Source organism: Salvia miltiorrhiza, chromosome 2 (assembly GCF_028751815.1).
Source record: "Salvia miltiorrhiza cultivar Shanhuang (shh) chromosome 2, IMPLAD_Smil_shh, whole genome shotgun sequence".
NCBI lineage: Eukaryota > Viridiplantae > Streptophyta > Magnoliopsida > Lamiales > Lamiaceae > Salvia > Salvia miltiorrhiza.
The window spans coordinates 72,267,311-72,280,487 of NC_080388.1; the positions used below are offsets into that span (position 1 = coordinate 72,267,311).

The 13,177-nt window shown below is 36.9% G+C and overlaps 3 protein-coding genes across 4 annotated transcripts in view; 2 read left to right on the plus strand and 1 right to left on the minus strand.

The window, feature by feature from the left end:
• Positions 1 to 13,177, minus strand: part of LOC131008955 (uncharacterized) — a 984,029-nt gene that overhangs the window by 901,724 nt on the left and 69,128 nt on the right. The gene's annotated exons all lie outside the window — the stretch shown is intronic.
• Positions 1,558 to 8,857, plus strand: LOC131008910 (PWWP domain-containing protein 1-like). The gene is made up of 2 exons (XM_057936023.1): positions 1,558 to 2,905; positions 6,654 to 8,857. The coding sequence occupies exons 1-2, from the start codon at positions 1,822 to 1,824 to the stop codon at positions 8,636 to 8,638; spliced, it is 3,069 nt and encodes a 1,022-aa protein (XP_057792006.1). The 5' UTR covers positions 1,558 to 1,821; the 3' UTR covers positions 8,639 to 8,857.
• LOC131009017 (protein SRC2 homolog) lies at positions 10,502 to 11,877 on the plus strand. Its single transcript, XM_057936202.1, has one exon. It carries the CDS (start codon positions 10,941 to 10,943, stop codon positions 11,733 to 11,735), a length of 795 nt encoding a protein of 264 aa, XP_057792185.1. The 5' UTR covers positions 10,502 to 10,940; the 3' UTR covers positions 11,736 to 11,877.

Genomic DNA, 13,177 nt, shown 5'->3' on the forward strand with positions numbered 1-13,177 from the left:
ACTGAATGATGAAGGATCGGTGGATGGTCTTTAAGAATCTCTATTTAGATCCTTTGAAAGAGATATTTTTATACTTAAAGTTAGTAAAGTGATTAAAAACTTCGTAGTGAAGATTTTCGGACATAATAGAAATTCAAGTGTTATTGAATAAAAGTGTTGATTATGAAAGGGTATAGAGGAGAAAGGAAATTTTGGGGTAGATTCGTTTTCTACTCAAGTGACAAGGGTAAATTTGTATTTTGAAGAGGGACACCTTTTATATTATAGTATCAAATATTACTCTGTGTTGAAAGTTGACGAGGATAATCATGTATATCTATTTTAGGAACATGTTCGAAAAATCTCTCTAGATCTAAATAAACTCATGTATTAGCTCCTGAGCTCAACTTATGGCTCATAAGCGGATCTAAAGACATCGGGTGTTTTTTAGGGGAGATTTAAAAGAGACGATTTTTTATGATTTCTCATATCTTTTTAAAATTTTCAATATTTTATTATCTTTGTTTGTAGATACTAAGTGCGAAATTTATATACACCACACAAAATTGAAAAAATAATCGTACACAAGCGGAACCATCTTCCCACAAAGAAAAGTGATTGAATGTCTTAGTTTTGCCACTTGAGCTAGACCTCATAATTTAGTCCACTATTTAAGAGTTGGTATTACTCTCCATATTTTGTGTTACATTTATAAGCATGATTTCTAAAGCTATATTGCAATGTTTGCTAAAGTATAATATTCCACATTATTTACTTGTTGACTCGCCTAATAACACATCATTAGTTCGTGTACCTCACCTATCAGTCACCTCAAGGGGAGTATTGGTCATTTGATTTGATACGATAGTTTGATTAATTTCCATAAAGTGTTTTTTCCCCTCTTTTTTTTCTTGCATTTGAACTTAACATCCCTTCCATTATTAATGACTCGTATTTCTCTTTGAATCATCCCACATTACATAACCTGTTTTTCTATTGGGCAAAAATTAGGGGTAATTAATCACTAATCAAACCCTAAAATAAAGGGTTTCTCTCAAGTGTTTAGCTGCTGCTGTGGTTAGACCCAACATTATCGCGTCGAACGTGTTTTTAACGAGTTTGACAGAAAAGAATGACGTCTTATCACTAATGAAATAAAAAGATAGAATAAAATAAAGTATTTAACAGAGTTAAACAATCTTTAGAGCATATGGGTTAATTGAATCCAAGGTATATTTGATATTTAATTTTATATAAAATTATAGTAGTAATTAATTTATGAATTATATATATGAATTTTAATTCAGTACATAATTTTTTTATTTCTTACGATTTTACATGAAGTTCAAATTCTAAAATCTTCATTATTTTTCAAATAGAGTGGTTATAAAATTTCGTCTTTTTACTTCATTTGACCGACGTATTTTATATAAATAAAATTCAAAGAAGATGATTAATTAATTAAAGTGTTCGATTAAGTTCCATAAAAATTTCACAAAAATACATAATCATGATCTGAAAATTTGTAGTATGATTATAGTTGATTTGTTTGTTAAATTGGAGAATAGAAATATCCATAAAATTTTAAAATTATGCTAAAAAGAAAAAGAATACATACATCATTTCCAAAAATTACACACACTTTCAGTAGGGGGACGCGCAACTGACAACTCTCTCTCTCTCTCTCTCTCTCTCTCTCTCATCATCTTCTTCGCTAGGGTTCATGCTTCTCGCCAATTTTTAGTCCCTGTCATTTTCTCCGGATTGAGAAATGTATTTGGTAATTTCTCCTTTAAACTCGTATTCTGTGTTTCGGCTTGGAAGCGGCTGTTGGCAGTTGAGATGATGTCGCTCATGAGTTCCAGCAACGACGGCCGCGTGGTACCGCCGCCGGAACGGGGAAGCGGCGCCGTCGAAGAAGAAAAATCCGCCGCTTCAACAAGCGAAATTGGTTCAGCCGGAGCTTTCGGATTCGGCACAGTGGCTTCGACTGACGAAGCTGTTCGAGTTGGCGGTGATGAATCGGATGAAACTAGGTTTATCGGTATTGTGAGTGATTCTAGAGTTTTAAAGATGGAGGATGAGGAAAACAGGTTACACGGCAGCGGGGGAGGAGAAGATAAACCTACTTCTTCCGTTTGTAGATTGCACGGGAGCAGTGGAAAAAGCAGTTCGCGGGGCGGGAAGCTGGAACATAAGAAGAATATGAGTGCGGCTGCGGATTACGATTCTATTTTATCTGCATTCGACCAGTTCGCGGCTAGAGGAAAGGACGAAGCGGTTGGATATGGGTTCCAAATCGGAGATATGGTTTGGGGAAAGGTAAAGTCCCACCCGTGGTGGCCGGGTCACATATACAATGAGGCACTTGCTTCACCGTCTGTCCGGAGAGGCAAGCATGAGGGCCACGTGTTGGTGGCGTTTTTCGGGGACAGCAGCTATGGGTGGTTTGATCCGGAGGAGTTGATTCCGTTTGAGGAGAACTTCGCAGAAAAATCGAGGCAAACTACATCTCGGTCATTCTTAAAGGCGGTGGAGGAAGCTGGAGATGAGATAGCCAGAAGAAGTAGTTTGGGTTTAGCCTGCCGCTGCAGAAATGATTTTAATTTCTCGCCATCTAGTGTAGAGGGATATTTTGTTGTGGATGTGGGCGATTCGGAGGCGGGGGTTTATAGCTTGGGCCAGATAAGTAAAGCGCAGGATAGTTTTCGACCGAGGGACATGGTTTCTTTCCTGCAGGAAGTAGCCTTGAATCCCATGAGTGACCAGTGCTCGTCCGTTGATTTTATCAAGCAGAAGGCAGCAGCTCTAGCTGTTAGAAAGATGTTTTTTGAGGAGTTTGATGAAACTTATGCTCAGGCTTTTGGAACTCAACCGATGCGCCCTTCTCGTCCCACTGCCCCTGCTGCCGTGGATCCATCCAAAGGTAATAGTCTTGATGAATATTTTAGAATATGCCGGGGCCAAATGTCGTGTATAAATTTGTGGTGCTATATGTCATTACCCGTTCTTTGCCTATCTATGTCACTATGACGTTTGCTGCTAAAGATCTCAAAATAAATTCGTAGAGATAAACTTTGTGTTATCAACAGTTATTGATCTCTGGAAGTAGGGAAGGATTGTTTCAAGTTAAAAATAAATAATGACATGCTAAAAGCCATAGAAGAAGCCTGTAATATGGTTCATGAGAGTTGGATAGCTGCAATATGGTTCATGAGGTCATCTTGCTATAGAGGTGGTATTGGAGTTCGAACTATGTACCGTTTACTGACTTCTAGCTTTGAGGAGGTAACTAATGGTAATATGAATAAAGACAACTACAGTCTGATGTATCATGTACATGTTTTTGGCTCTTTACTGCTTCCTGGCAATGCGCATAAGCAAAAACTTGTTATCCTTTGCTTTTGGTCTCCGTTGTCTTCTGTAAAGCGCATAAAACAATTCCTCATTTTTTTTATTTGTTAGTTTCTTTTTGCTGTCTCAAGGTACAAAGTAAAATGTTTTGAACTGAGATGACATAATTTATTTTGCTGAGTTCGTTAGCATGCTGGTCTTTCTTCTTTTAGGTTTTGATCCTGTATGTTTCATGTTTTTATCCACATCTAAATTTCGAAGTAACATTGGTATATAGAAGTGATAACGAGATATGAAATAGGAAAGACGTCTTTTGCCTAGTACTATGCACTTTCATTGCAGTACGCCTCTTCCATCTTCTCTATCTTGCAAGTATCGGAGTTGCATTTTTCTCTCTAGATATTGATGTTTATGCCGCCTTGCTCAATCTCTATCTTATGTTTTATAAAAGAATTAACTCAAACAGATAGGTCCTTCATCTATCCTCACTTTATCCCTTTGATTGACAAGTACTATGTACTTAGTCTACTTATATTTTGAGTCATGAGACATCTCACTTTGTGTTTGAAGCTTTAAGTGTGAATAGGAACTGTTCTGAGTTAGTTGTATATTTATTCTTATTCTTGGCCTGTGGATATATTTTCCTCCATCCACAGAGAGAATATGCTTTTCTTTTAGGGAAAAAAGAACTCGTTCAAATGCAGTTGAAAATTTTTGTTGGACACTTGACGAACTTGATTGTTGCATTAAGAAGTTTGTTCAATTACTTGATTAGTGATATTTTTTGCTTCTGGTGCAGGTTTTAATGAAAATGTCAAATTTGTCATGTCATAATTTAAAAAATTGATTGCAAGCTGTTGATTTTTGTAATTAAATTGATTGGACCCTGTTGATATTTGGCCTTATGTATAAACCCTTGAAGAGGTGTTTCAGTCCTATAATGGATAGTGTGGACACCGTAGGACTATTTTATTAGGGTGGACATTTTCCACTGATGAAGATTTAAAGGTTGTCATGGGATCATGGTGAAAGCCTAGTAATGCCAATGGCACGTAAAAACTACAAACCACTTGCACTTAACATATAGGTTAAGTAAGTGCAAGGTTCGTAGTTTTTACATTAAATAAGATTTTTACTATAACTCAACCATATATACGTAGGGTGTTGTTTAAATAAAAACATCCTATTGTGAGAACTGTAAGAACTCTTGCTTTTGGACCTATATAACAACTGCAAGTAACCTGTAAGTAATTTGCGATATTTGCTGAGTGTAGAGTTCAATGCAGTTACTTTATAGGTTCAGTGCAAGAATGAATGCTCATAGTTCTCACAACAAGAAGTTTTTATTTGAACCACTTCCTATATATATACACACACACACACATACACATAGAAGCTCTCTCACACACAATTATATATCAAACAAATTCAGTTTTGCTTAATTGAATCAAAACAATTGTAATGCCAACACTAGTACATGTGCTTTCCTATTTTTCTTAAAGAACTTGCTTTCTTTTGCTTATTTTAACTTATGAGCTACAGTAGAGTATGTTTATGTCTCCTGCTGTGTCATCATTAATCGGATTTATGCTTGTCATTCAGCTGTTATGGAAATGCCACAGAGTTATAACTAGGGATAAAGGAAAATGATGCTTACAACTGGTGCTTTGTGTTACATATCTCTTTCTTTCATATCTTACTTTATTTTTTGAGGTTTAAATAGGAAACCTGCATAGCTGCTAGATGGACTAAGCAGATTGTGAAGTTATTGATGAGAGTGCAACAGATTTAAGCTACGATGATTTTGTAGCTTAATTATTTCTTCTACTCTTTCTTCTTCATTGTCTCCTCTCCACTCCACGCGGCCCTCTGTTTAGGGGGGTTTGATTCTGATATACCTTCCTGAATCAAAGTACAAAAAAGTGTATGCTAATTATGAAACCAAACTGATCCCAATCAGGACTATCTTCGTTCTAGTAAAATCCTATTTGGTACAATAGTAGTAAATACAAGTCCTTAGGTTTTCATTGCTTCTATATCTGTGATATGACTTCAGCCAAATTCCTATGTTATTTAGATGCTTTCTCCTTGAGGGTTTAGGTTATTTTAAAAAGCTAAGATTTTATCTTTTAGTTTTGTAATCTAGAATCAGAGGGCCTAGTCTGCTGAAGTTAGTGTAACATGCTAAGACTAATGAATATTCTGTGTATGCTCATGCTTGGAACTTGAACCATTTCATAATGAACAGAAGGAAGTGAAGCGTCAAAGATACTGTAGTGAGATTCAGTAAGCTTTTGTATATGTCATTTAATTTTCATGGCAGTTATGAAAACATTATATATGTAAAAATAGATGTATAATTGAAATAAGTATGATGGAAGTGATACTAGTTGTGCTAATAGTAGTATCAAGAGTCGGGTCTGGCGGTGGTAGTTCTAGAGGTGGTAACTGCAGCAATGACTTGGGAGAACGAACAATAACTAAACAAGTTTTTCTTTGTGCAACATAAGTATATGTATGTGTAACCGTAGGAAATTCGTGCTTGATGAATTTGTCTCAGAGAAATTATCAGAGGTCCTGCACTCTTTTTCCGGGCTTTATATTTTGTTAACAGTGCCATTTGAAGCTGCGTGATGAAGTTATGTTGACTTTTGGCTGTAAATTACTGAAGCAAGTCCAAGAAGAGGAAGTTAAAGAAGCAATATGTGGACGGATATGCAACATGGAAATCTGAACTGATTCTAGCTATCATAATTATAGAACTGGAGCAATGTATTGCAGTCCGATTGCACTACACATTACCTAAATGCTCAGATATGGTGGTTTTATAGGGATTGAAGACATATTCAACCTAGTGAAACCATTCCCTGATAGTATGGTTAATTTTGGGTCAATTTAATCCTAGTTGATGTCTTCTCGTGTGGACAAAATGACCGATTGCCTCCAGATTTTATAATTTAGCAAGTCTGTACATGTTCTAAATGTTTGACCTACCCTGCTCTATAGTCAACGTATAAATAATTGTGCTCATTAAAGGGATATGCTAGTTGACATTCTTATTAAGAGATCTGTTTCCTGTTAATATCCTTAGCTTTGCAAATTGCAATTGCTTCCAACCACTTTTCTCTTCCCAATTGCTCATCTTATATATACACTTTCAGAATTTGTCGAAGTCTATGGTGTAGAAGTTTGTTGGTGCCTTAGTTAGGCACATATAAAATCATCTGTAACTTTTTTGCCCTTTGGTCTATCATTTTTTTTTTTTTGGTGTTTCCCCTTGTCTTCTCGTTCTCATTGTTCTTGTTAATTCAATGTTGCAGCTCCTTTGAGGGGGCGACTGGTGTTTGCTGAAACTCTTGGTAAGAAGAACATTTCTGTAAAACCTGCGAAAACAAAGGGTCTAGTGGAGAAGGACAAATATCTTTCTAAACGACAAGAGGATTCTATTTCAATGAAGAGCAAGAAAGCAAGTTCAAGCCAGGTGGGTCACTTCCCTCGTCCGCTTTCGGTAGATAGACATTACTCTGGCATAAGAGACCCCATGCACCAGGCATCTGAGTCTTGTTTCACTGATGGTCGACATCAACCTATAAGTCAGCCGGCATCAATTGATATCAAACCTTCTGATAGTTCCAGGAAACTTGTTGAAGGTGGGACCAAAAAAGTTAAGTTTCTCAAGCGTCCTGCTGGGGAATCTATTGGTGACAATGCAATCAGTGTAAAGAAAAAGAAAAGGAAGGTAATTAACCCTGAAACTGGGGAATCTATTGGTGACAATGCAATCAGTGTAAAGAAAAAGAAGAAGAAGGTAATTAACCCTGAAACTGGTGGGGAACGTAGGGAGTTACCTCGTGCAGTCAGTCACGGTGCAGTAGGTACAGAGAATGTCTCAGGAATGCCGGCCCATGTTCATCCCACTGATAATAGTGGGTCGGAAGACCAGAAAAAAGATGCAGGTGTGGGCTTATCATCATCCCAATCACAACAAGCAGCTGACTTTGCAAAAATAGAGCTTCAAATGTTAGTGACGGATCTACGCGCTGTTGCTCTCAATCCCTTTCATGGAGAGCGGAAGAGTTGCCCAGCTGTTATCAAGCAGGTTTTCCTAAAATACCGATCCCTCGTGTACCAGAAGAGCTTGGTTTTAGTCCCACCAGCTGAGAGTGAAGCAAGTGAAGGTAATTCCAGTAGATTACCCGTGCCCGCACCTGTGCCTGCTGTTGCTGAGAAGATTGTGAGACCTTCAGTCAGACTTGATGATCCAACCAAAGGCGGAAAGAAACGCGATCGTCCGGATGATGTCCAGAAAAAGAAGCTCGATGCCACGGAAGGTGTAAAAAGAAAGAAGTTGGATGATTTTTCGGAGTCTAAGAGAAAGAAGATGGATAACTCTAAATCATTGACAGTGGAAAAAAAGATAATTGTCCAGCCTGGGGATGTGAAAGATTCTTCAGCGCAATCAAGAGGCGGCGTAAAACAAGAGTCAAGCAAAAGGACCGCAGCTGCAGGGCAGATGACGAGAGCTGCGACTCCAACTATGCTCATGATGAAGTTTCCAGCCGGTGCAGCACTCCCATCCATCCCCCAGCTGAAGGTGAAATTCGCTCGCTTTGGGCCTCTGGACCAGTCGGCTACGAGAGTTTTCTGGAAATCGTACACGTGCCGCCTGGTCTACCAACACAGGATAGATGCACAAGCTGCTCTCAAGTTTGCTGATGGGAGCAGCAACTTGTTCGGGAACACGAATGTACGATGCTACATCCGGGAAGTGGAAGATCCAGAACCAGTCAAGCCTCCTCCAAAGGAAGATACTGAGCCGCCGAGGGCAGCAGCAGCAGCGAAAACTGCTTCCGAGCAGTCGGATTCCGTGCAGCTCAAGTCATGCCTGAAGAAGCCCACTGGAGACGAGGCCGGGAATGGCGGTGGTAGAAGCGCCCGAGTTAAGTTCGTGTTGGGAGGGGAGGACAACAACAGCAGTCTCCCAGTCCCACCAAATGAAAATAAGAAAAACAAGGTTGCTAGTTTTCCCGAGGGTGCTTCTTCTTCTTCTCCTTCTTCTTCTATACATTCAACTAGTAAGATTTTGCCCAAAATTAATCCTCAGCCCACCAACACTCTTACACCTCCCTTCCAACAGCCGGAGCAAGGAGTTAGACCGCCGCCGCCGGAGCAAGGAGTTAGACCGGCGGCGGCCGCCACGCCGGCTGATATCTCGCAACAGATGCTTAGTCTACTAACGAGATGCAGCGATGTGGTTAATAATTTGAGCGCTGCATACGGCTGTGTGCCCTACTATCCTCTTTAAAAAGAAGAGAAAAAAGAAACAGAATACATCCTAATTAATGCCCACTCATTCAAACGGGCTGAATGAAATTTGAATGGAGTTGTGTTTTGTGTTGTGGATGTAGCCTTTTGGTAGAATATCAGTATAGATAGTCTCTCTCTCTCTCTCTCTCTCTCTAGTACTACGATGATGTGAATCACTTGCTTCATTTTGTCTATGGTGAATTTCTTTTTCATGCCACCAAGTATTTATAAACCGCCCTTTATTGCTTTCTCACACTACAAAAAAAAACTACTGTAATAGACAAGGAACATTGCGTGTTGTTGTATAGTGAAAATAGGTGCTTGAAAAAGGTGTTTATAAATCACATTCAATGTCCATTGTCATAAAATATTCATTAATTTTGTTATACTGCCATAGTTTTTGACCGATGTGGTAGACTGGTAGGTTCAAAAAAATAAATCATGCCCTTGTCTATATATTAAAATCGGTTAAAACATGTTTTTAAGGCTATTTTTTTATTTTTTATAATATTTATTCAAAATTTAGAATGCCACAGTCATATCTATTAGTACAATAAAATTCCAACGCATGTATTATCAAATAAGAATAATAAAAAAGTAATCATTTTATTTGTATGTGTTGCACATTACTTTGGATTAAAAAATGTCATTTTTCAGAATAATTCCAATACTTTGACTTAAACAAATCTTATCTATAAGACTATATCTATATAAAAGTATAATCATTTAGCAAAACAATGTTGCCGACTAAATTGTTTCCGAATCTAGTAATATGCTACTCCATTTAGTAACTGGATTAATTAATTTTAAAACTAGTTATAGTTTATAGTTTAAACTTTTAATTTATTTTTATATATCATGAATTTTAAAAAGTTATATAATGACAATTAAAGTATTCATATTTTGACGTCATTAATCCTATTTTATTCAAACAAATATTATGCGTATACTACTTCATTCTCTTTTCTTTCTTTATTACTATGACAATATAGAATGAGAATCTAACCTCGATCACCTTTATTACAAAGATTAATGGCGGCTGTTATATATAAAAATAAAAAAAAATTAATGACGGCTACTTTAATTTAGAAGCTTCTAAATACAGAAAATAAATACGATGCATTGCTACTTCCTATATTTTGTGACGAGTCGAATATTCACGCGTATTGTTATGATGCCTTTTACTTTTTTATTCCAAAGTTTCCCACTAAAATTCCACACGAATTGAATGTCAATTGTCGATGCACAAGTAACCTAATTTATACTTTCTCTGTGTTTTAGAAATATAATAATTTATACAATTAAATATTTAGTAGTATAAAATAAATAATTTGTATGGGATAGTTTAGCGAGTCAAATCCCATAAAACGGATCTTGATGCATCTCAATCTCTCAATATCATAGTAAATCTTAGTAAGAATTATCCTAATTTGTAAAACACTTCACACTTGTATCTACACGTGTAAGTAGAAGGAAAGCTTGTTGTTGCTATATATAGACATACATAGATAGAATCGCACACAAATAATTCAACAATAAGAAAACATTATGTTTATCCCAAAACAATAAATTACTACTCCTGTTTATTAATCATTTTAGCTCAAAATCATCAATTACATAATTTGATTATTTTTTTAAAAATTACAAGGGATATTTAAATATAATCAATTATGTAACCTGCACACAGCAGGACCTCACCATCATCCAAACGGTAAGAAAATATTACCGCACGCATGCGAGAAGCACCCTGCGTGTGGGACTATGACACCACCTAAAATGGGAAAAACATCACCGCATGCAAGCGAGATTGTGAGAGTCTCTGGGTGATTCAACTTTACAACTAGAACAAGGTCTCATTGACATCTAATTTGATGAATTAAAAGAATTAGTTTCACGATATTATATTAACACATTTTCATATTAATTTTTAAAATAGGAGTATCACATAAGATTAATCTTATTTTATAAACTTTATGATAAAATTAATTATAGGGTAATTTAATCTCGAATTTTCCAATCCCTATATACTCCAAGTCGTGACGTCACTCTTGCTTCACACGGCATAAACGCTGTATGGCCCACATATCTCTAGAGAGAGGAAGAGAGCTCGTCTCGTGTAGTCGGTCTAATGCACCTTCCTCCCCTTTTCTTTTTTCCTTAGCCACATCAATAATCTCCTCCCTATATATAGCTAATAGCCCCCACCCCCAATTCATCAACAACCCTAAATTCCCAAATTCCATAAATCTTAATCTTCATATCCACTAATTTTCAATCGATCAATCCTCTCTTCTGCAGCAATGGAGTACCGCCGGTTGAACATCACCGTCCTCTCTGCCCAGGGGCTGAAGGACGTCAACCACTTCTCGAAGATGGACGTCTACGCCGACGTCTCCATCGCCGGCTACCCCCAATCCCGCCAGCGCACCCCCATCGACAAGAACTCCGGCACTTCCCCCAAATGGAACCACCGCATGGAGTTCATCGTCGACGAGCCCTACCTCACCAAGCCCGGCCTCTCCCTCCTCTTTCAGATCCGGACTCAGAGCACCTTCGGCCCCGACAAGGACATCGGCTCAGTCACCGTCCCCGTCCACGACCTCTTCACCCCGGCATCCGCCTCCGCCGACCGAACCCTAGATTATCAGGTCGTCACCCCCTCCGGCAAGCCCAAGGGCACCCTAAAATTCTCCTACAAATTTGGGGAAAAATTCACACACCAACCGGAGACAAAGCGCGCCGCCGAGCCGGTCACGGCGTACCCGCCGCCGCAGTATGCTTACCCGCCCGCTCAGCATCCGGCGGGGTACGGGTACGGGCAAGGATACCCGGCGGCTCCCCCCGCGGGGTACGGGTACGGGCAAGGGCACGCGGCGGCTCCCCCGGCGGGGTACGGGTACGCTCCGGCGTACGCGCAGCCGCAGAGGCCGAAGAAGAATAAGATGGGAATGGGCGGCGGATTAGGGTTGGGATTGGGGGCGGGATTATTGGGAGGATTGCTGGTGGGAGATATGGCGTCGGATATTGGGGAATCGGCGGCCTATGCTGATGGCTATGGTGATGCCATGGGCGACATGGGTGATTTTGATTTCTAGGGTTTCTGTTATTGATTTTTTTTTTTTTCCTCTTTATTCATAGATTTACTTATGCATATGAGTGATATTTAGCGGACTTTAGCTGTTGTATAGTATAATATAAGAATTAAATCAGATAATGAATGATCGAATTTTCCTGATACATCTCTAGTTAACGTTTCTAAATAATTCTGACATTTCATAATTCTCAGAAAAATTGGGATGAAGGAATTTGTCGGTTTTACATTACAGTCAACAACTTCGTGGGCTCATGTCTCATTTGTCAATCTAAATTTTATTTTATTTTATTTTATTTTCATGTAAAGTTAAATGATACTATGATATTTTCCTGAGCATTCATGCATGAAAGATAAGTTATCGGCCTACATTAACTCGATGTGATCAAAAGTGAGTATAGTGTTTACACATTTTTATTATTATTATTTTTTTTTGTAAGCAAATTCAACTGATTCTTACGCATGCTTTGACTAAAAATCATTAAAATTCTCAATTTTTTGAACGGCTACTCCAATTTGGATTAGTTTTGTTGGCCGCAAATCGATAATATCATAAGGCTTTTTTTCTTTTTCTTTTTCGAATGTCTGGATATATATATATATGTTTATTTTATTATTTTTAAATTTTAATTTATTACTATTAAATAATAAATAAAAATAAATCTCAACAAACAACATCTATATCTATATATATAGCACATCGCATATACTATGTGATCGGGTGTATGCAAGACCAGCCCTATATATATATATATATATATATATATATATATATATATATGAAAATAAAATTTTGAAAACAGTTTTTTTTGGCACAAATTCTTTTTCATCTCTAGCTTCTATTTTATTTATTCTATTTTAAGTCTTGAAAAAAAATTAATTCATAAAAAATACTTAATATGCATCTTAAATTTATAACTATTATAACAAGATCTTTAAGTTGATGTAAAAATCATAACAAAAAAATGGAATAAAAAACAATAACCATTGAAAGGTTTAAAATTAATTAAAAAAATTGGTTTTCATTCTTCCCACGTCCACGTTTTTTTTTTTTTCTGTTTCTTTTTTCATTTTTTTATGTTTATGTTTTGTGTATTTTATTTACATTATTTTTTAATGATACTAATTTTTAATGCATTAAAGTTTAGCAAATTATATTGATTCATTTTAGAATTCTTTAATCTTATACAAAAAAAAAATTCTAAAAGTTAATTTATAATATATGAAAAATGAGTTATACCATAAACATTTTCTCCACCAAATTTTCTCTATTCTATTTTTTTTCTGTTTAAATTTCTTTCTAAAAATCGTCAACTTCGATTCATAAAAAAATCAATACAAATTTGGGCTATTAATTCAAAATGAGATTTGACTTAAATGATTTGCTTTATAATCTATATATTTAATAATAATTATATGATAGTCATTAAATTTAATATTATAGTC